This window comes from Oncorhynchus masou, unplaced genomic scaffold (assembly GCF_036934945.1).
Source record: "Oncorhynchus masou masou isolate Uvic2021 unplaced genomic scaffold, UVic_Omas_1.1 unplaced_scaffold_713, whole genome shotgun sequence".
NCBI classification, from domain to species: domain Eukaryota; kingdom Metazoa; phylum Chordata; class Actinopteri; order Salmoniformes; family Salmonidae; genus Oncorhynchus; species Oncorhynchus masou.
In genome coordinates, this window is record NW_027013598.1 from 314301 (window position 1) to 339326 (window position 25026).

The window sequence follows — 25026 nt, forward strand, 5'->3', positions numbered from 1 at the left end:
AGAACAGGAGATGTGTTGTTAGAACTAGCAGGTTGTTGATGTGATTCTAGTCTGTCAGAACAGGAGATGTGTTGTTAGAATGAGCAGGTTGTTGATGTGATTCTAGTCTGTCAGAGCAGGAGATGTGTTGTTAGAACTAGCAGGTTGTTGATGTGATTCTAGTCTGTCAGAACAGGAGATGTGTTATTAGAACTAGCAGGTTGTTGATGTGATTCTAGTCTGTCAGAACAGGATAAACTGAGGTTGTTGATGTGATTCTAGTCTGTCAGAACAGGAGATGTGTTATTAGAACTGCAGGTTGTTGATGTGACTAGTCTGACTGACCAAGGCTAGGCTTTTAGGACACACCCACTAGTGTAGAGAGGAGGACATGGTCTGGTTGCTGTTCTGCAGTACCTCATCATTTCCTCATCTCTTCTCCTCACATCAACTCATTTCACTCCTCCTCCTCAACAGTGACTAATCCAAGCCAGAAGCAGGTAAAAAAGAGCAGATGCTCTGAGCTTCACTACCAAGACCAAGCTACTACTACTACTGTCACAGTGTTACGAGCCAGCTCAGGTACTCTCAACATTCTCTGATTCTGAGCTACTCTACCAAGACCAAGCTACTACTACTACTGTCACAGTGTTACTAGCCAGCTCAGGTACTCTCAACATTCTCTGATTCTGAGCTACTCTACCAAGACCAAGCTACTACTACTACTGTCACAGTGTTACTCTCAACATTCTCTGATTCTGAGCTACTCTACCAAGAACAAGCTACTACAACTACTGTCACTGTGTTACTCTCAACATTCTCTGATTCATGTACAGGTAATGTGCTATGTTACAGATGGAGCTGCTCTGTTATGTCATGATTAACTTATGTCACTTAAAAGTTCATTTGTGTTATGTTTTTTCATGTTATGCGATGTCATTTTAAATTAAATTATGTTAAATGCATAATGTAAGATTCTAGTTCAATGACTGGAAGTCTACAGGTACATTAGCAATGCTACCGTACCTGTAGACTTCCAGTCATTGTGCTAATGCAAAATAGCATTTGCTCGTGAAACAACCACTACCTTCCTTCCTAATGCACACGGAGACATTAAAATGGTATCCAGGATCCCGTTAACACTATTAAAGGTTATTAAATGTAGAGTTAAGTTGTAATGTAATGTAATATCATTGTTTCCTCTGTAGATCGGTTGGCAGAATGTCTCTGCTGCTTTGTTGTGTTGTGATGGCTCTGCACCTAGCAACAGGTGAATATAAAATCAAACAGTGTAACTAGTTTAATTCAACGATAAAAAACACCCTCTGTGTCATGTTCCTATTTGATTTAACCTTCATTTAACTCGGCAGGTGAGTTTAGAACAAATTATTTATTTATTTATTTAAACAGGTAACCATTTATCCACATTATAGCAGGAGGTATAAAGCCATAGACTAATGATATTGTCAAAAGCTGCACTGAAGTCTAACAAAACAACTCCTACAATCTTTTATTAATCATGAATTTCACTCAGCCAATCATTAACCATCTGTGTAAGCGCTGTGCATGTTGAATGTCCTTCCCTATAAGCGTGCTGAAAGTCTGTTGTCAGTTTGTTTACAGTAAATTGCATTGTATCTGGTCAAACCCAACTCTAGATGCTATACAGTATTTTAAGTGCTACTTGATCTATCTTAGTTTGCACTTTTGGGACTATTCCATTAATTGCTTCATATGTACCAGGTAAACTAAGTCAAGCACAGCTCTTGAACAGTACATACTGTCGGTGTGTGTTGTTGTTCCAGGGCTGGATGCTGCCCCGGGGGTGGTGAACACTACAGAGGAGGAGGTGGAAGGGGTGGACTCCCAGTCACCTTGCCCAGCCGGGTGGCATCAGAATGAGCATCGCTGCTTCTCCTTCTACCCCATCTGGGCCACCTGGGCCACTGCAGAGGTAACGCTTGGAATTGGGAGGGACTGAGAAACTAAAGGCCAACTTGTTCTGTTGCTGTAGTAGAGTTGGTTAGGCATTGATTTAGGGCAAATCCATGGTAAAAGAATGACGCTAAAATCAGATTTAAAAAATAAATAATTATACTTTAAAATGTAGTTAAATAAAAAACTATTACAGCTCAAGCTGTGCCACCAGAGACTCTGGGTTCGCGCCCAGGCTCTTTTGCACGGACCTCCGGGCGCAGTGCACGCTTACCAATGTCTCACCAGTGACTCCTGTGGCGGGCCGGGCGCAGTGCACGCTCACCAAGGTCTCACCAGCGACTCCTGTGGCGGGCCGGGCGCAGTGCACGCTAACCAAGGTCGCCAGGTGTTTTCTCTGACACATTGGTGAGGCTGGCTTCCGGGTTGGATGCGCGCTCTGTTGCAGAAGCAGTGCGGCTTGGTTGGGTTGTGTTTCAGAGGAAGCATGGCTTTCGACCTTCGTCTCTCCCGAGCCCGTACGGGAGTTGTAGCGATGAGACAAGATAGTAATTACTAACAATTGGATACCACAAAATTGAGGGTAAAAAAAATAAAAACTATTACTACTCCGACTAGGACTACTTCTGTCACTACCACTTCTTCTGCTGTCACTACAACTGCTATTACTATTACACAACCATTGATATTTCAAGATATTTAATTTAATTCAGGAAATGTCCATTTTTAGCCTGCGTTGATCCAGTAATCCCGGGGCTTTAGCTCAGCGAGCTAACACAGTGTTCTCTGACTGTCTCTCTAGTTGTACTGCTCCCAACACAGAGGGAACCTGGTGTCGGTTCACAGCCCGGGTCAACAGGTGTTTGTCCAGGATCTGGTCAGGAGACAAACAGACCAGCCGGTCTGGATGGGAGGCTACGATGCAGCTCAGGTACACTGGGTCAATAATTCATCAGTCAGTCTGTCAGCCTGTCAACCAGTCTGTCAAATGTCTACAGTTTACAGAGGCAAAAGCTCAATGTACTTTCTGTTTAAAAACAATGAAGTGGTTTCAATCCATCAATCAATGTGTTTCTGTGATAAGGAGGGGATGTGGCTGTGGAGTAACGGCTCAGCTGTTGACAGTTTCTACTGGGAGGAGGATGAGCCCAGTAACTCTGGACAGGGGGAGAACTGTATGGAGCTGCACACTGGAGGTACACACACACACACACACACACACACTCTCTGAGCACATTGAAATAACTGAAGTGAGATTTGTCTTGACAACAGGTGGGCAGGGCTGGAATGATGTGGCCTGTGCAGAGCTGAGGTTCTATGTGTGTTCTATGGAGACAAGGTAGCAGGTCCAACACTGTCTTGTATCTGGACATGCTTTATACAGGCACCATATTAACACTCAATTACATTCATGGATTTTTTTATTTCCTTTTCTTTTAGATCTGGTTTAGAATCATTGCCAAGTCAGAAGAAATCACATGAGAGAGGTAGGAATTTCTTGGCCCATTGCCTCGGCTATGTGCAGCTCCTTGTTGAATGGCACTCTGACGTTGAGAAGATGATCTGTCTGATCATTAATGACACTTGTGAAACATGAAACCGGTCTGGAATTGTTTTTAAACTATTAAGCTTTTTGTCGTCCGAGAAAACCTATTCCTCTTTAACGGGATGTCTTCGACTTCCAACAGTCTATTCACTCTAAACAATGTGATTTTTTGACCACTTTCCCTGAAGCTTTGACAAAAACATAGAGCACATCATTAGTCTACTCTGCTATTCAAATCTAAAATTAGAACAGAAAAGCCTTCTACCAATTAAACTATACAGCTGTTTTGGTAACTGCATCATTTCATTTAATGGAGCTATCTTCCCACTGTTGAATTAACTGCCATAGAACTAGTTTAATGTAGCTAACTTCCCACTGTTGAATTAACTACCATAGAACTAGTTTCATGTAGCTAACTTCCTACTGTTGAATTAACTACCATATAACTAGTTTAATGTTGCTAACTTCCCACTGTTGAATTAACTACCATAGAACTAACTTCCCACTGTTGAATTAACTACCATAGAACTAGTTTCATGTAGCTTTCCTACTGTTGATGTTTAATGCTAACTTCCCACTGTTGAATTAACTACCATAGAACTAGTTTAATGTAGCTAACTTCCTACTGTTGAATTAACTACCATAGAACTAGTTTAATGTAGCTAACTTCCCACTGTTGAATTAACTACCATAGAACTAGTTTAATGTAGCTAACTTCCTACTGGAATTAACTGCCATAGAACTTAACTGACTTCATGTTGAATTAACTACCATAGAACTAGTTTAATGTAGCTAACTTCCTACTGGTGAATTAACTATCATAGCTACATCAAACTAGTTCTAACTTCCCACTGTTGAATTAACTACCATATAACTAGTTTCATGTAGCTAACTTCCCACTGTTGAATTAACTACCATAGAACTAGTTTAATGTAGCTAACTTCCTACTGTTGAATTAACTACCATATAACTAGTTTAATGTTGCCAACTTCCTACTGTTGAATTAACTACCATAGAACTAGTTTAATGTAGCTAACTTCCCACTGTTGAATTAACTACCATATAACTAGTTTAATGTTGCTAACTTCCTACTGTTGAATTAACTACCATATAACTAGTTTAATGTTGCTAACTTCCCACTGTTGAATTAACTACCATAGAACTAGTTTAATGTAGCTAACTTCCTACTGTTGAATTAACTACCATAGAACTAGTTTAATGTAGCTAACTTCCTACTGTTGAATTAACTACCATATAACTAGTTTAATGTTGCTAACTTCCTACTGTTGAATTAACTGCCATAGAACTAGTTTAATGTAGCTGACTTCCCACTGTTGAATTAACTACCATAGAACTAGTTTAATGTAGCTAACTTCCTACTGGTGAATTAACTATCACTTCCCACTGTTGAATTAACTACCATATAACTAGTTTAATGTAGCTAACTTCCCACTGTTGAATTAACTACTAGAACTAGTTTAATGTAGCTAACTTCCTACTGTTGAATTAACTACCATATAACTAGTTTAATGTTGCCAACTTCCTACTGTTGAATTAACTACCATAGAACTAGTTTAATGTAGCTAACTTCCCACTGTTGAATTAACTACCATAGAACTAGTTTAATGTAGCTAACTTCCTACTGTTGAATTAACTACCATAGAACTAGTTTAATGTAGCTAACTTCCTACTGTTGAATTAACTACCATAGAACTAGTTTAATGTAGCTAACTTCCTACTGTTGAATTAACTGCCATAGAACTAGTTTAATGTAGCTAACTTCCTACTGTTGAATTAACTACCATAGAACTAGTTTAATGTAGCTAACTTCCTACTGTTGAATTAACTGCCATAGAATTTTAATGTAGCTAACTTCCTACTGTTGAATTAACTGCCATAGAACTAGTTTAATGTTGCTAACTTCCTACTGTTGAATTAACTACCATAGAACTAGTTTAATGTAGCTAACTTCCTACTGTTGAATTAACTGCCATAGAACTAGTTTAATGTAGCTAACTTCCCACTGTTGAATTAACTACCATAGAACTAGTTTAATGTTGCTAACTTCCCAACTAATTCACACTCCAGGGTCTCTTAAATGAAAATGGATTACCCTCCCTTCAGCAAAATATATTTTCCCTCAACAGAGTCAAGCTGTTTCACCCCCTGGAGTCGATTGTTGCACCAGCCAATCAATTGATGTTACATAACTTCAAAAATCACGTCAAACACTCTGGCTTTCTTAAAGCATTCTGTTCATCAGCAAGCTGACCAGACTGTTCTAGATAGTGGATAGTAGATTGTTCTAGATAGTGGATAGTAGACTGTTCTAGATAGTGGATAGTAGACTGTTCGAGATAGTAGATAGTAGACTGTTCTAGATAGTGGAAAGTAGACTGTTCTAGATAGTAGATAGTAGACTGTTCTAGATAGTGGATAGTAGACTGTTCTAGATAGTGGATAGTAGACTGTTCTAGATAGTGGATAGTAGACTGTTCTAGATAGTGGATAGTAGACTGTTCTAGATAGTGGATAGTAGACTGTTCTAGATAGTGGATAGTAGACTGTTCTAGATAGTGGATAGTAGACTGTTCTAGATAGTGGATAGTAGACTGTTCTAGATAGTGGATAGTAGACTGTTCTAGATAGTGGATAGTAGACTGTTCTAGATAGTGGATAGTAGACTGTTCTAGATTGTGGATAGTAGACTGTTCTAGATAGTAGACTGTTCTTGATAGTAGACTGTTCTAGATAGTAGATAGTAGACTGTTCAAGATTGTATATAGTAGACTGTTCTACATAGTAGATAGTAGACTGTTCTAGATAGTGGGAGAGCCTGTTATTTAGAATTCATGAATACAAGTTAAATACATTGCTAATGCGACTAATCCCTCTATGGTTCAATGTGATTTTAGTGTCCTTTTTGGAGGATTTTGACATAGGATTGATTATAGATTTCTACGATACAGAAGGAATAATGCCAATCTCAAAACAAGTCTGCAAAGCGTTCAAATAGTATTTGGAAAAGTTTATGGGGAAATTATGACATATTTCACAATAATTGATGCAAGAAATACATGTACTGTTCCGATATCATTCCAACATAGGTGTACTGTAATCAAATGAGACAAATGAATGATTGAAAGAAGCAAGGTTTAGCAGGCACCAGTTAGCATCAAGCCTGTCTGGAGCATCTGACCATAGGTTCTCATCCACATCACAGTAAATGTCCTCATTGTTCATGCACCTGCGGAAAAACATTTTGGCATGACAAATCCAAGCCTGACATAGTTCTGGATTGATGTCATTGCATGCCTCATCCATGGCCTGAAGGAGGGCGGTATGCTCATGGGGACGGCCATCATGCATCTTCCACCTCTATTGTAATCATTAAATGTATTTTAATTGTGCTTATGTATTATAGTGTGTGTGGCTCAGTTAGTATGAGCATGGCACTAGCAACACCAGAGCTGTGGGTTTGATTCCCACTGAGGTTACATACCAACACTTTGGAGAAAAACACCTGCTACACAAATAGCATATATTAGAGTGATAATAAAATGTATTCTAACAAATAAGAAGAGAATCATATCTAAAGTAAAGAGTGGGTTGCATTGTGAAAAGCATTTACATTTATATGAACATGTATTGCAATGTGAAACATGTATTTCTAGATGAAACACTGATTAAGTTTGGTGAATAAGTGACTGTATGATTTTGTGTCTTGTAATAGTCAATAGAAAAATGGCTTAGTTTTGAAACAACTGTCTTTTTGATGAACTGTTTTGAGTTTTGTACTAATCATTGCTAAAATGTACCACGTAGTTGTGAACACTGCCCCTCCTTCCCTCCCCCAGAGCTGGTTGAAGAGGTGAGTATTTATGACGTCCTGTGGGAGACCAGTGAGAGAGTAGCAGATGAGATCCTCGACTCAGCCTTCCTCAGAGGGATGTATTCCAGACGTCTGCCTGCCCGCTGCTATGCTGACTTCTGCCACCAGGAGGTGCTATACCTGGACAGAGTCATCACCATGCTGCGGGTGAAAAGAAAATAAATAAAACGAATACCGCAAAGATTTACTTACTATGACTGTGATACGTGGTTGTCGTCCCTAGTTATCTTAAGATAAGTTGCTCTGTATAACAGTATACATGTGTGTATGAGCCAGGTGCTGATCAGAACAGTCCAGGGTCCTCCAGACATCATGCTGTTTCTCCAGAGAACACATCAACTCTACCAGGAGTCTCTGAAGGAGGCCCAGAACCAAACTCCACCACACCTGGTAGGAAGCTGTTATAACAATCACCCTTAATATACAATTTAAGATAATACACTGCTCAAAAAAATAAAGGGAACACTTAAACAACACAATGTAACTCCAAGTCAATCACACTTCTGTGAAATCAAACTGTCCACTTAGGAAGCAACACTGATTGACAATAAATTTCACATGCTGTTGTGCAAATGGAATAGACAACAGGTGGAAATTATAGGCAATTAGCAAGACACCCCCAATAAATGAGTGGTTCTGCAGGTGGTGACCTCAGACCACTTCTCAGTTCCTATGCTTCCTGGCTGATGTTTTGGTCACTTTTGAATGCTGGCGGTGCTTTAACTCTAGTGGTAGCATGAGACAGAGTCTACAACAACACAAGTGGCTCAGGTAGTGCAGCTCATCCAGGATGGCACATCAATGCGAGCTGTGGCAAGAAGGTTTGCTGTGTCTGTCAGCGTAGTGTCCAGAGCATGGAGGCGCTACCAGGAGACAGGCCAGTACATCAGGAGACATGGAGGAGGCCGTAGGAGGGCAACAACCCAGCAGCTTGACCGCTACCTCTGCCTTTGTGCAAGGAGGAGCAGGAGGAACACTGCCAGAGCCCTGCAAAATGACCTCCAGCAGGCCACAAATGTGCATGTGTCTGCTCAAACGGTCAGAAGCAGACTCCATGAGGGTGGTGTAAGGGCCCGACGTCCACAGGTGGGGGTTGTGCTTACAGCCCAACACCGTGCAGGACGTTTGGCATTTGCCAGAGAACACCAAGATTGGCAAATTCGCCACTGGCGCCCTGGGCTCTTCACAGGTGAAAGCAGGTTCACACTGAGTACATGTGACAGAGTCTGGAGACGCCGTGGAGAACGTTCTGCTGCCTGCAACATCCTCCAGCATGACCGGTTTGGCGGTGGGTCAGTCATGGTGTGGGGTGGCATTTCTTTGGGGGCCGCACAGCCCTCCATGTGCTCGCCAGAGGTAGCCTGACTGCCATTAGGTACCGAGATGAGATCCTCAGACCCCTTGTGAGACCATATGCTGGTGCGGTTGGCTCTGGGTTCCTCCTAATGCAAGGCAATGCTAGACCTCATGTGGCTGGAGTGTGTCAGCAGTTCCTGCAAGAGGAAGGCATTGATGCTATGGACTGGCCCGCCCGTTCCCCAGACCTGAATCCAATTGAGCACATCTGGGACATCATGTCTTGCTCCATCCACCAACGCCACGTTGCACCACAGGCTGTCCAGGAGTTGGCGGATGCTTTAGTCCAGGTCTGGGTGGAGATCCCTCAGGAGACCATCCGTCACCTCATCAGGAGCATGCCCAGGCGTTGTAGGGAGGTCATACAGGCACGTGGAGGCGACACACACTACTGAGCCTCATTTTGACTTGTTTTAAAAGGACATTACATCAAATTTGGATCAGCCTGTAGTTTGGTTTTCACTTTAATTTTGAATGCGACTCCAAATCCAGACCGCCATGGGTTGATAAATTTGATTTCCATTGATAATTTTTGTGTGATTTTGTTTTCAGCACATTCAACTATGTAAAGAAAAAAGTATTTAATAAGAATATTTCATTCATTCAGATCTAGGATGTGTTATTTTAGTGTTCCCTTTATTTCTTTGAGCAGTGTATATCCTAATTTACAATTTAAGATAATATTACTTAATATACAATTTAAGATAACATATATATTTATACAATTTAAGATAATGTATTAATGTATAATTTAAGAGTACTTAGGCAAGAAAATTCAACTAGAACGTAGTAGGTGATTTATCAATTCCAAAAACATTTCATGAACGTTTTCAATGACCCTTTTTTAACCTTTTTGTTTTGGTTAATTTCAAGTTCAATTTTGGTTACCCAAGTTTTGGTGTATGTAGACACGCCCCCAAAACGTAAACCAATAATATCCCTTTTTGACTCCCTTTATTTCATTCAGTTCAGGTCTTTTAACAGGACAACACAACAGGGAAGATTTTAATTTACAGGATATTTGAGAAACCCAAATGCATTCAGATCCAACCTGGTGCAGGACAACATGACAGGGAAGATTTTAATTTACAGGATATTTGAGAAACCCAAATGCATTCAGATCCAACCTGGTGCAGGACAACACAACAGGGAAGATTTTAATTTACAGGATATTTGAGAAACCCAAATGCATTCAGATCCAACCTGGTGCAGGACAACACAACAGGGAAGATTTTAATTTACAGGATATTTGAGAAACCCAAATGCATTCAGATCCAACCTGGTGCAGGACAACATGACAGGGAAGATTTTAATTTACAGAATATTTGAGAAACACAAATGCATTCAGATCCAACCTGGTGCAGGACAACATGACAGGGAAGATTTTAATTTACAGGATATTTGAGAAACCCAAATGCATTCAGATCCAACCTGGTGCAGGACAACATGACAGGAAGATTTTAATTTACAGAATATTTGAGAAACCCAAATGCATTCAGATCCAACCTGGTGCAGGACAACATGACAGGGAAGATTTTAATTTACAGGATATTTGAGAAACCCAAATGCATTCAGATCCAACCTGGTGCAGGACAACATGACAGGGAAGATTTTAATTTACAGAATATTTGAGAAACCCAAATGCATTCAGATCCAACCTGGTGCAGGACAACATGACAGGGAAGATTTTAATTTACAGGATATTTGAGAAACCCAAATGCATTCAGATCCAACCTGGTGCAGGACAACACGACAGGGAAGATTTTAATTTACAGGATATTTGAGAAACCCAAATGCATTCAGATCCAACCTGGTGCAGGACAACACGACAGGGAAGATTTTAATTTACAGGATATTTGAGAAACCCAAATGCATTCAGATCCAACCTGGTGCAGGACAACATGACAGGGAAGATTTTAATTTACAGGATATTTGAGAAACCCAAATGCATTCAGATCCAACCTGGTGCAGGACAACATGACAGGGAAGATTTTAATTTACAGAATATTTGAGAAACCCAAATGCATTCAGATCCAACCTGGTGCAGGACAACATGACAGGGAAGATTTTAATTTACAGGATATTTGAGAAACCCAAATGCATTCAGATCCAACCTGGTGCAGGACAACATGACAGGGAAGATTTTAATTTACAGGATATTTGAGAAACCCAAATGCATTCAGATCCAACCTGGTGCAGGACAACATGACAGGGAAGATTTTAATTTACAGAATATTTGAGAAACCCAAATGCATTCAGATCCAACCTGGTGCAGGACAACACGACAGGGAAGATTTTAATTTACAGGATATTTGAGAAACCCAAATGCATTCAGATCCAACCTGGTGCAGGACAACGTGACAGGGAAGATTTTAATTTACAGGATATTTGAGAAACCCAAATGCATTCAGATCCAACCTGGTGCAGGACAACGTGACAGGGAAGATTTTAATTTACAGGATATTTGAGAAACCCAAAAGCATTCAGATCCAACCTGGTGCAGGACAACACAACAGGGAAGATTTTAATTTACAGGATATTTGAGAAACCCAAATGCATTCAGATCCAACCTGGTGCAGGACGAGTGGATATAAGGCAGAAGCCACTGCTCCAAAACCTCAAATAAAAAGCCAGACTACGGTTTACAGCTGCACATGGGGACAAAGATGGTACTTTTTGGAGAAATGTCCTCTGGTCTGATGAAACAAAATTAGAACTGTTTGGCCATAATGACCATCGTTATGTTTGGAGGAAAAAGGGGGAGGCTTGCAAGCCGAAGAACACCATCCCAACCTTGAAGCACGGGGGTGGCAGCATCATATAGTGTGGGTGCTTTGCACCAACCCAACCTCTGGTCTGTGGAGTCTGGACCTGATGTTAGCTTGAGTGACTTATTTATTTATGACATGTAGGAGGGACTGGTGCACTTCACAAAATAGATGCCATCATGAGACAGGACAATTATGTGGATATATTGAAGCGATATCTCAAGACGTCAGTCAGGAAGTTGAAGCTTGGTTGCAAATGAGTCTTCCAAATGGACAATGACCCCAAGAATACTTCAAAGGTGTGGCAAAATGGCTAAAGGACAAAGTCAAGGTATTGGAGTGGCCATCACAAAGCGCTGACCTCAATCCCATAGAAGATTTGTGGGCAGAACTGAAAAAGCATGTGCGAGCAATGAGGCATACCAACCTGACACAGTAACACCAGCTCTGTCAGGAGGACTGGACCAAAATTTACCCACCTACTTGTGGGAAGCTTGTGGAAGGCTAACCGAAATGTTTGACCCAAGTTTAAACAATTTATAGGCAATGCTACCAAATACTAACTGAGTGTATGTACATTTACTCACTGGGAATGTGTTGAAATAAATAAAAGCTGAAATAAATCATTCTCTCTACTATTATGCTGACATTTCACATTCTTAAAATAAAGTGGTGATCCTAAGACATGGAATTTGAACTTTTATTAAATGTCAGGAATTGTGAAACTGAGTTGAAATGCATTTGGCTAAGCTTAGCCATAACCACATAGTAAACTCTCTGTCTCACTTCCTCCATCTCTTCCTTTTCCTCTTCCTGCCTACAGAACCTGTCCTCCATCCAGCCCTCTGTAGCCATGCGTCAGTACCTCCAGGTTTTCCATAACCACATAGTAAACTCTCTGACTAACTTCCTCCATCTCTTTCTCTTCCTCTTCCTGCCTACAGAACCTGTCCTCCATCCAGCCCTCTGTAGCCATGCGTCAGCACCTCCAGGTTTTCCATAACCACATAGTAAACTCTCTGTCTCTCTTCCTCCTCCATCTCCTCCTCCTTTTCCTCTTTCTCCTGCCTACAGAACCTGTCCTCCATCCAGCCCTCTGCAGCTGTGCGTCAGTACCTCCAGAGCTTCCATGACATTGTGAATGAGGAGCCCATCTACTGGCTGGTGTCTCTGCTGCCCAGAGCCCTGCTCAGACCTTACCTGGCACAGAACCTGCCCCTGGGAGAGAGGACCAGACCAGACCCCAGCCCCTGCCTCTACCCCTGGCTAAACCTCTTCCCCTGCCCCTGCTACCAGTGGGGGGGAGAGGACATAATGTCAGACCAGAGGAGCCAGAAGGATGAGTCAGGGACATATTACAGGTATATTGAGGAAATTATAATGTAATACAACTGATACAATATAAAATATATGCTGATTGATACTGATGATATGAGGTATGCTGATTGATACTGATGATATGAGGTATGCTGATTGATACTGATGATATGAGGTATGCTGATTGATACTGATGATATGAGGTATGCTGATTGATATTGATGATATGAGGTATGCTGATTGATACTGATGATGTGAGGTATGCTGATTGATACTGATGATATAATATATGCTGATTGATATTGATGATATGAGGTATGCTGATTGATATTGATGATATGAGGTATGCTGATTGATACTGATGATATGAGGTATGCTGATTGATACTGATGATATGAGGTATGCTGATTGATACTGATGATATGAGGTATGCTGATTGATATTGATGATATGAGGTATGCTGATTGATATTGATGATATGAGGTATGCTGATTGATATTGATGATATGAGGTATGCTGATTGATATTGATGATATGAGGTATGCTGATTGATACTGATGATATGAGGTATGCTGATTGATATTGATGATATAATATATGCTGATTGATAATGATGATATGAGGTATGCTGATTGATATTGATGATATAATATATGCTGATTGATACTGATGATATGAGGTATGCTGATTGATACTGATGATATGAGGTATGCTGATTGATACTGATGATATGAGGTATGCTGATTGATATTGATGATATAATATATGCTGGTTGATATTGATGATATGAGGTATGCTGATTGATATTGATGATATAATACATTGTTAATTGATATTGATGATATTGATTGCCTATGGAAGTTTATAGTGTCTGAACTCCACATTGTTGTGTTTAATCTTGTCAAATGTGGTGATATTGTGGAGTGACTCTTTTCTATCCTGTCTCTCTCTCCAGGCATCTACTGGAGAAGTACCAGGGTGTGATAGACGTCTATAAGGCTGTCAACATCTTCAGAGTCCAGATGATCAACGAGAAGTCTCTCTTCACCTCCAGGTGCGGTGAGCCTGACTTAGGTCTACAGTTAGCCTGACTTAGGTCTACAGTTAGCCTGACTTAGGTATGCTGTTAGCATGGTCCTGCTATCTATGTTTACAGTTAGCCTGGTCCTGCTAATCAAGTTTACAGTTCGCCTTGTCCTGCTATCTAATTCTACAGTTAGCCTGGTCCTGCTAACTAATTCTACAGTTAGCCTGGTCCTGCTAACTAATTCTACAGTTAGCCTGGTCCTGCTAACTAAGTCTACAGTTAGCCTGGTCCTGCTAACTAAGTCTACAGTTAGCCTTGTCCTGCTAACTAAGTCTACAGTTAGCCTGGTCCTGCTAACTAAGTCTACATTTAGCCTGGTCCTGCTAACTAAGTCTACAGTTAGCCTGGTCCTGCTATATAATTCTACAGTTAGCTTGGTCCTGCTATCTAAGTCTACAGTCAGCTTGGTCCTGCTAAACAAGTCTTGCAAGGTCTCCCTCTCAAAACAGGCTCTGAACCCTACGGGATCTTCTTAGCCTAAGCACCAGTCAATTTTGTGATGTTCATCTCTGTATTACTAGTTGGCAGAGTAATATAACTGAGGTCATATATCATGTTGTCTCTGTGATGTTCATCTCTGTATTAATGTTAAATGTCTCTGTTATGTTCATCTCTGTATTAATGTTAAATATCTCTGTGATGTTCATCTCTGTGTTAATGTTTATTGTCTCTGTGATGTTCATCTCTGTGTTACTAGTTGACAGAGTAATATAACTGAGGTCATATATATAATGTTGTCTCTGTGATGAATCAATGAATATCTGATGTCATCTAATCCGTCTGTGTAATATCATCCTAGCTGGTTTCCCACTGGTGACGAGGAGGAAGAGGAGGACCAACCCAATCTGTTGTCTGTGGAGTCTGGTCCTGACATTAGGGCGAGTGACGTATTTATTTATGACATGTTAATCTTGTATTGAAGTCAGTCGAGGATTGTGCTAACATTTTTATATTTTATTTCACCTTTATTTAACCAGGTAGGCTAGTTGAGAACACCTTCTCATTTACAACTGAGACCTGGCCAAGATAAAGCAAAGCATTTCGACACAAACAACAACACAGAGTTACACATGGAATAAACAAACGTACAGTCAATAATTCAGTACAAAAAGTCTATATACAGTGTGTGCAAATGAAGTAAGATAAGGGAGGTAAGGCAGTAAATAGGCCATGGTGGCAAAGTAATTATAATACAGCAATTAAACACTGGAGTGGTAGATGTGCAGAAGATGAATGTGGAAATAGAGATACTGGGTGCAAAGGATCAAGAAAAATAAATAAACACAGTATGGGGATGAGGTAGTTGGATGGGCTATTTACAGATGGGCTATGTACAGGTGCAGTGATCTGTGATGATTGATAATGTGACTGTTTCTCTTTTTAACATTTACATGTATTTTCTTACACACTGACACCCCCAATCCCCCAAAACAGTTGTTCTTTGCAAACACCCAATTTAGGCCAGCCCACTGTGCTTAACGATGGACCGGCCCATCTGGCCCCAAAATGTCCTATCGCCAGTCAGTTTCTGGTTCATAGTGACTCTATTGGGACAGCTATGTCAGGAGAGGCTTTCAGATAACACATCCTATCTCTCATTGGTCTTGTTTGTCCTGTCCCTTAAATCTGGTTGTTTCTGTCGCCCCCTCCAGGTGAAGCTGTAGCAGTGCAGCTGTAGAATACAGGGAGCTGAGTGTGTAAGGCTGTGTGTGTTGGCTTTCACACTGGGCAGGACTGTTCCTCTTGTCAGACATATTCCACTATTCCACTTTTATGTTAGTAACTTCCCCCAAATAACTACTGTTTAAACTGTATTAATGCAATAACACAATGAATGTACACATCTAATAACACATTTAATTATTGTCAACAAAGGGGCTACAATAAAATAAAAAATAGTTTGGAAATAAAATCATAGAATGAAACTGTGTGAACTGTTAAACTGTATTTTCTATATGGGTAGTGCAATATGAATAATACACAGCCAATCACAATAATTGCTCTGGCTAGCCAATAAACAGATGGTATTTCTTCCAAGAATTGACCAATCAGAACAAGCTAAGGTTGCCCAACTAGCAGTGGGCCAATATTTGAATTCTCCATTGTATAAACAATTGTATTTATCCTATGTGCATATTTTATATTCATGTTGGATCCACTGATTTCAAACAATTAGAGAATAGTTGTCCTTATCACATATTCCTCAAATTCTGTCTTTAATTATTTCCTGGATATACACTCAAAAAAATAACATTATGGTTGAGATGTCAACCTGTTCTTAAATGAATAGATGAAAGCCTTTCCCTTTGGGACGTACCAAACATAACTCCTGTTACTTTAACACTTTCCCCTTTCTGGGTGGAACGTTGCGAAGTTCCAATCCTGACGAGTGGATTGACAAAAATAGAGGGTTTTATTTCAGAATTTATGGTCTGGATGATGATGTTGAGGAGCGAGGATAGTTAGAAACCAGATATTGTCTCCTGTCAGATTTACATGTTGAGGATAGTTAGAAACCAGATGTTGTCTCCTGTCAGATTTACATGTTGAGGATAGTTAGAAACCAGATGTTGTCTCCTGTCAGATTTACATGTTGAGGATAGTTAGAAACCAGATGTTGTCTCCTGTCAGATTTACATGTTGAGGATAGTTAGAAACCAGATGTTGTCTCCTGTCAGATTTACATGTTGAGGATAGTTAGAAACCAGATGTTTTCTCCTGTCAGATTTACATGTTGAGGATAGTTAGAAACCAGATGTTGTCTCCTGTCAGATTTACATGTTGAGGATAGTTAGAACCCAGATATTGTCTCCTGTCAGATTTACATGTTGAGGATAGTTAGAAACCAGATGTTTTCTCCTGTCAGATTTACATGTTGAGGATAGTTAGAAACCAGATGTTGTCTCCTGTCAGATTTACATGTTGAGGATAGTTAGAAACCAGATGTTGTCTCCTGTCAGATTTACATGTTGAGGAGCGAGGATAGTTTATTTACATGTTGAGGACAGTTAGAAACCAGATGTTTTCTCCTGTCAGATTTACATGTTGAGGATAGTTCGAAACCCGATGTTGTCTCCTGTCAGATTTACATGTTGAGGATAGTTAGAAACCCGATGTTTTCTCCTGTCAGATTTACATGGCGAGGAGCGTGGATAGTTAGAAACCAGATGTTGTCTCCTGTCAGATTTACATGTTGAGGAGCGAGGATAGTTTATTTATATGTTGAGGACAGTTAGAAACCAGATGTTTTCTCCTGTCAGATTTACATGTTGAGGATAGTTCGAAACCCGATGTTGTCTCCTGTCAGATTTACATGGCGAGGAGCGAGGATAGTTCGAAACCCGATGTTGTCTCCTGTCAGATTTACATGTTGAGGATAGTTAGAACCCAGATGTTGTCTCCTGTCAGATTTACATGTTGAGGATAGTTAGAAACCTGATGTTGTCTCCTGTCAGATTTACATGTTGAGGATAGTTAGAAACCATATGTTGTCTCCTGTCAGATTTACATGTTGAGGATAGTTAGAAACCAGATGTTGTCTCCTGTCAGATTTACATGTTGAGGATAGTTAGAAACCTGATGTTTTCTCCTGTCAGATTTACATGTTGAGGATAGTTAGAAACCCAATGTTTTCTCCTGTCAGATTTACATGGCGAGGAGCGAGGATAGTTAGAAGCCTTCCACAAGCTTCCCACAATAAGTTGCATAAATGTTGGTCCTTTCCTCCTGTCAGAGCTGGTGTAACTGAGGCAGATTTGTAGGCTTCCATGCTCGCACACGCTTTTTCAGTTCTGCCCACAAATGTTGTATGGGATTGAGGTCAGGGCTTTGTGGGCAACTCAAATACCTCGACTTTGTTCTCCTTAAGCCAATTTGCTACAATTTTGGAAGCATGCTTGGGGTCGTTGTCCATTTGAAAGACCCATTTACGACCAAGCTTTAACTTCCTGACTGAAATCTTGAGATGTTGCTTCAATATATCCACATAATTTTCCTGCCTCATGAAGCCATCTATTTTGTGAAGTGCACCAGTCCCTCCTTCCCTCCCTTTGTGAATTTATGGCACCTGTGCTGGTGGAAAAATATTTCTATGTGGGGCGCCGTCCTCAAACATTCGCATGGCAGGCTTTCGCTGTAAAGCCTATTGTAAATCGGACAGTGCAGTTAGATTAACAGGAATCTAAGCTTTTAACCAATATAAGACACTTGTATGTACCTAAATGTTTAATATCCATCATTTTTATGATTATTCATTTGAATTGCGTGCCCTTCAGTTTCACCGGAAGTTATACGCCTAGCCTTAACTGTTTATGGCTGCAGGGGCAGTATTGTATTGTATTGTATTGTACAGTATTGTATTGTATTGTATTGTATTGTACTGTACAGTATTGTATTGTATTGTACTGTATTGTATTGTATTGTACAGTATTGTGTAGCTTGGATGAAAAGGTGCCCATTGAAAACGGCCAACTCCTCAGTCTCAGCTGCTAATATATGCATATTATTATTATTGGATAGAAAACACTCTAAAGTTTCCAAAACTGTCATTATATTGTCTGTGAGTATAACATAACTGATATTGCAGGCGAAACCCTGAGGAAAATCAAAACAGGAAGTGGCTTCTATTTTGAAAACTCCATGTTCCATAGCCTCCCTTTGCTGGATTTAAAGGGATATGAACCAGATTCCTTTTCATATCGCTTCCTCAAGGTGTCAAGTCTTCAGTCAGTTTCAGGCTTTTATTTTGAAAAATGAGCCAGAGCGATAACATCGCGTCAAGTTGTCACATAAGTTTTGCTCGCGCAACAGAATTTGGACAGGTATTGCTTTTCCCTCTCCTACTGTGAAAGAGATTTGCGGTTGATATATTATTGATTATATATTTTAAAAACAACCTGAGGATTGATTATAAAAAATGTTTGACATGTTTCTGTGGACATTATGGAAACTATGTGGAATTTTTGTCTGCGTTGTCGTGATCGCTCTTTCCTGTGGATTTCTGAATATAACGTGACAAACAAACACAGGTATTTTGGATCTAAAAATAATCTTTATGGAACAAAAGGAACATTTGTTGTGTAACTGGGAGTTTCGTGAGTGAAAACATCCGAAGACAATCAAAGGTAAACGATTAATTTGATTGATTTTCTGATTTTCGTAACCGAGCTACCTGATGCTAAGTGTACATAATGTTTTATTGTGCGATCGATACACTTACACAAATGCTTGGATTGCTTTCGCTGTAAAGCAGAATTTCAAAATCTGACACGACAGGTGGATTAACAAAAGGCTAAGCTGTGTTTTCCTGTATTGCACTTGTGATTTCATGAATATAAACATTTATAGTAATATTTATTTTGTTACGCTATGCTATTCAGCGGTTGTTGATGACACTTATCTCGATGTCGGGATTGCAGCCATAACAAGTTAAAAAGTTTTAATGGTCTCCGGTTGGAACGGCTTTCGTCTGGTGAAGGAGAGTCGGACCAAAATGCAGCGTGGTATCTTCGATACATGTTTAATGACAAAGAAAAAACTAACAGTACAAAAACAACAAACGGAAAGTGAAAAACTATACAGCTATCTGGTGACAACAAACACAGAGACAGGAACAATCACCCACGAAATACTCAAAGAATATGTCTGCCTAAATATGGATCCCTATCAGAGACAACGATAAACACCTGCCTCTGATTGGGAACCACTCCAGACAGCCATAGACTTTGCTAGATACCCCCACTAAGCCACAGACCCAATACCTAACAAAAACCCCAAGACAAAACACACCACAATAAACCCATGTCACACCCAGGCCTGACCAAATAAATGAAGACAAAGACAATATATATCGACCAGGGCATGACACTGGTATTCTCTGTCTTAAATTTGATCAGGATACCTGAGGGTTGATTAGGAACGTTGTTTAATATGTTTGGAAGACGTTTATTGGTAACGTACGGGATTAATTTGTATGCATTTTGAACCGGTGGATTACTGAGAGTAGCGCACCAATGAAACTGACTTTTTTGGGATATAAAGAAAGACTTTATCGAACAAAAGGACCATTTGTTATGTAGCTGGAACCCTTGTGATTGCAATCGAACAATGCGGCTGAATTAACAAGAATTTATGCTTTTAAATTATGTATGGCACTTGTATTTTCATGAATGTTTAATATTACGATTTCTGTAATTTGAATTTCGACCTCTGCAATTTCACTGGATGTTGTCGAGGTGAGACGCTAGCGTCCCAGTGATCCGTAAGAAGTTAATGGACCCCAGGAAGTGTAGCTGCTGCATATTCAGTAGGTAATAGACCCCAGGAAGTGTAGCTGCTGCATATTCAGTAGGTAATGGACCCCAGGAAGTGTAGCTGCTGCATATTCAGTAGGTAATAGACCCCAGGAAGTGTAGCTGCTGCATATTCAGTAGGTAATGGACCCCAGGAAGAGTAGCTGCTGCATATTCCGTAGGTAATGGACCCCAGGTAGTGTAGCTGCTGCATATTCAGTAGGTAATGGACCCCAGGTAGTGTAGCTGCTGCATATTCAGTAGGTAATGGACCCCAGGAAGAGAAGCTGCTGCATATTCAGTAGGTAATGGACCCTTGGAAGAATTGCTGCTGCATTTTAAGTCGTTACTGTTTCAGTACACGGTCTAGTTTCCTGAATTTCCGCCTGTCTGACGTGCCCAAAGTAAACTGCCTGTTACTCAGGCCCAGAAGCTAGCATATAATTGGTATAATTGGGGGAAATCCATAATTGGGGGAAATGTGAAGCTATTGAAAACTGACGTCCGCGTCCCAGATTGCAGTTCCTATGGCTTCCACTAGATGTCAACAGTCTTTATACATAGACTCTGGCTTGTTTTCTGAAAAACCAACGAGGAATAGTAGTTTATCCAAGGGGAGCACTAAGGCAAAAATAGTCTATGCGCGCGTGATAGAGGGCGCGCTCTTCGTTATTTTCCTTCCCTATTGAACATACTAGTCTCCGTATAAAATTTGATCATTTATTTAAATATTATACCACCTGAGGATGAATTAGAAACGTTGTTTGACTTGTTTGGACTAACTTTACCAGTACCTTTGGGAACTTATTTTTATGCATGTTGAACTGGTGGATTATTGAACTCAATGAACTAAACAGACTTTTTGGGATGTAAAGAAGGACTTTATCGAATAAAACAACCATTCATTGTGTAGCTGGGACTCTTGGGATTGCAAACAGAGGAATATCCTCAAAGGTAAGTGATGTATTTTAGCGCTATTTATGATTTTGTGATGCTGTGCTGGTTTGAAAACATATGTTGTTGTGGGGCGTTGATGAAGCAGCATCACAGGCAGCCCACATCTTAATTCCATATTTTGTGGGTTTAGACGGTATGTAATGCCTGAAGAAGCAGCGGCCTCTAAATGGCATAAGCTGCTCATCAATAGTAACGTTGGGCCCAGGGTTGTAAAACAGGGGAAGGCGGTCCACCCACTTGTCCCACACTGACCTGATTGCAGATAGCTTGTCTCTCTACATCCGAGCTGGTCTGGTGTCTCAGTTATTGAAGAGGATAATCCTGGAAATAATGTGGATCTTTTCCAGAGACATTGTTGCACGGAGGAATTCTCTGTCAGTTTCTGCATCCCACAGGGATTTTGTAATTCCCCATTGGATCTGAAAACACCAGCAAGGATAAGACCCCCAAAGTATGCATGTACATGAGGTTGGTCCATCTCCTTCCATTTCTCTCCAAAAACATCGCTTTCCCTCCAAATTCGTGTAGTCCAGAATGATTTTCTGGGTGGTGTCTGGGTTGAACAGTTGAAAAGAAGACTGTATGTCCTGCACATAAGTAAACTCCATCCGCGTCGGCCCTGGTTGCATCCTTATCACATTGGCAACCATGAAGGGTGTCTCATGCCTTGGCCAAGAATGAGCTGGTTGCTGATGGACTGGCTGCTGACTGGCTGCTCCTGGGGCTGGCTGCTGACGGGCTGGCTTCTGACGGGCTGGTCCTGGGGCTGGCTGCTGACGGACTGGTCCTGGGGCTGGCTGCTGACGGACGAGCTGCTGACGGACTGGTCCTGGGGCTGGCTGCTGACGGGCTGGCTTCTGACGGGCTGGTCCTGGGGCTGGCTGCTGACGGACTGGTCCTGGGGCTAGCTGCTGACGGACGAGCTGCTGACGGACTGGTCCTGGGGCTGGCTGCTGACGGGCTGGCTTCTGACGGGCTGGTCCTGGGGCTGGCTGCTGACGGACTGGTCCTGGGGCTAGCTGCTGACGGACGAGCTGCTGACGGGCTGGTCCTGGGGCTGGCTGCTGACGGGCTGGTCCTGGGGCTGGCTGCTGACGGACTGGTCCTGGGGCTGGCTGCTGGCGGACGAGCTGCTGACGGACTGGTCCTGGGGCTGGCTGCTGACGGACTGGTCCTGGGGCTGGCTGCTGACGGACTGGTCCTGGGGCTGGCTGCTGACAGACTAGCTGCTGACGGGCTGGTCCTGGGGCTGGCTGCTGACGGACTAGCTGCTGACGGGCTGGTCCTGGGGCTGGCTGCTGACGGACTGGTCCTCTGGCTGGCCGCTTGACGGACTGGTCCTGGCTGCTGACGGACTAGCTGCTGACGGACTGGTCCTGGGGCTGTGGCTGCTGACAGACTAGCTGCTGACGGGCTGGTCCTGGGGCTGGCTGCTGACAGACTAGCTGCTGACGGGCTGGTCCTGGGGCTGGCTGCTGATGGACTGGTCCTGGGGCTTGCTGCTGCCGGGCTGGTCCTGGGGCTGGCTGCTGACGGACTGGTTCTGGGGCTGGCTGCTGACGGACTAGCTGCTGACGGGCTGGTCCTGGGGCTGGCTGCTGACGGACTGGTCCTGGGGCTGGCTGCTGACGGACTAGCTGCTGACGGGCTGGTCCTGGGGCTGGTTGCTGACGTACTGGCTGCTGACGGCCTGGTCCTGGGGCTGGTTGCTGACGTACTGGCTGCTGACGGCCTGGTCCTGGGGCTGGCCGCTTGACGGACTGGTCCTGGTGCTGGCTGCTGACGGACTAGCTGCTGACGGACTGGTCCTGGGGCTGGCTGCTGACGGACGAGCTGCTGACGGGCTGGTCCTGGGGCTGGCTGCTGACGGACGAGCTGCTGACGGGCTGGTCCTGGGGCTGGCTGCTGACGGACTGGTCCTGGGGCTTGCTGCTGACGGGCTGGTCCTGGAGCTAGCTGAAGGTCAATCTCATCCTATTCTTCAAACTCACTGTTAGACTCCGAATTGACAGAGACATGATCATCATATTCTAAAAATTCTTAATCTTGCAAAGTGGAAGACTCTACTTCCACACTAGCATCTCTATCTGCAAAGATTATTTCTGAGGCCCTCTGAGCAGAGATTATTTTTGCCATACTGATTGATTGTGGTAAGGAACCCCACACATGCAAAGCTATTTATTTGTTGTGTCCCTCCTCCATTTGCACCAGGCTGGGGTAGAGTGTTTTACAATGTATTGGAATAATGTTTTGAAGTAATGTATCGTAATAACATTGAGAAGGTTAATGCAAGACATTGTGTAGTTTCACACGCTACAACGGGTAAAGAGTGTGAGAAAAACGGTAGACCAGCAGACAAGGCAGGGAGACAAACAGACAAGGCAGGGAGACAAAACAGACAAGGCAGGGAGACAAAACAGACAAGGCAGGGAGTTAAAAGAGACAAGGCAGGGAGACAAAACAGACAAGGCAGGGAGACAAACAGGTTCTTGGTGCTTTGTTGAAACAGCAGGCCCAGGGAAGAGGAAGGCAGTGTTAGCACACAGCATACATTTGTTTCATTTTTACTTGTTTTCACTTAAACACACACACACACACACACACACACACACACATATTTCCACACTTTTATTACCCTCTGGTCCAGTGGACCCAAACACCACATATGTAATATAAATGATCAGAATGTTTTATTTTCATTAAAATGTTTTATTTGTCACAGAAAATGACAAAAAAATATATAATTGTGTAATCTTTCTTTTGGTAAACATTGAAAATGGCTCTGACAGACCCGAACACCACACAAGGGTTAAGCATCACCATCTCTACACACCCTGCTGGCATGCTAACTTTTACTGTGGTTTCAACCACATGGAATGCAGCCTAGCAGATACTGTTGTGGGGATCTACCTCTACGTTGTTATTGTCAGAACATTAAAGTCTCTTCCTACTATTATAATTGAGACAGAAAAGCCTAGCAGGGTGCAACATACTCCAACTCCTTTACATACTATTATAATTGAGACAGAACGGCCTAGCAGGGTGCAACATACTCCAACTCCTTTACATACTATTATAATTGAGACAGAAAGGCCTAGCAGGGTGCAACATACCCCAACTCCTTTACATACTATTATAATTGAGACAGAAAGGCCTAGCAGGGTGCAACATACTCCAACTCCTTTACATACTATTATAATTGAGACAGAAAGGCCTAGCAGGGTGCAACATACTTCAACTCCTTTACATAATATTATAATAGAGACAGAAAGGCCTAGCAGGGTGCAACATACCCCAACTCCTTTACATACTATTATAATTGAGACAGAAAGGCCTAGCAGGGTGCAACATACCCCAACTCCTTTACAGACTATTATAATTGAGACAGAAAGGCCTAGCAGGGTGCAACATATCCCAACTCCTTTACATACTATTATAATTGAGACAGAAAGGCCTAGCAGGGTGCAACATACTCCAACTCCTTTACATACTATTATAATTGAGACAGAAAGGCCTAGCAGGGTGCAACATACCCCAACTCCTTTACATACTATTATAATTGAGACAGAAAAGCCAAGCAGTGTGCAACATACTCCAACTCCTTTACATACTATTATAATTGAGACAGAAAGGCCTAGCAGGGTGCGACATACTTCAACTCCTTTACATACTATTATAATTGAGACAGAAAGGCCTGGTGGGGTTCAACTTGTCAAGAAGATAAATGGTATGCAAATAACACTGGCTTACAAACTTCTACATGTCAACTTCAACCCGAAGTGGAGCAGAGGACCACCAGGTTAGTTGACAAAGTCATGGTACTTTAAACACTGTTGTTTCCTGTCATCCATGATATCATGTTACAGCGATGACATTATATTACAGAGATGTTACTTGTG

General features: G+C 41.8%; 2 protein-coding genes across 2 annotated transcripts in view; one reads left to right on the forward strand and one right to left on the reverse strand.

Moving 5' to 3' along the window:
- The first annotated feature begins 420 nt into the window (after positions 1 to 420).
- LOC135537148 (uncharacterized) lies at positions 421 to 14813 on the forward strand. Its single transcript, XM_064963348.1, has 12 exons — positions 421 to 561; positions 1188 to 1249; positions 1785 to 1933; positions 2717 to 2845; positions 2999 to 3110; positions 3187 to 3253; positions 3355 to 3401; positions 7318 to 7499; positions 7629 to 7742; positions 12551 to 12837; positions 13749 to 13847; positions 14680 to 14813. The coding sequence occupies exons 2-12, from the start codon at positions 1201 to 1203 to the stop codon at positions 14798 to 14800; spliced, it is 1356 nt and encodes a 451-aa protein (XP_064819420.1). The 5' UTR covers positions 421 to 561; positions 1188 to 1200; the 3' UTR covers positions 14801 to 14813.
- A 7329-nt stretch (positions 14814 to 22142) lies between these two features.
- Positions 22143 to 25026, reverse strand: part of LOC135537146 (uncharacterized) — a 37764-nt gene continuing 34880 nt past the window's right edge. Inside the window, exons 13-14 of the mRNA XM_064963346.1 lie at positions 22762 to 22987; positions 22143 to 22338 (exon numbers count right to left, since the gene is read on the reverse strand). Of these exons, the coding sequence (XP_064819418.1) occupies positions 22143 to 22338; positions 22762 to 22987 (422 nt within the window). The remainder of the gene's footprint in view (positions 22339 to 22761; positions 22988 to 25026) is intronic.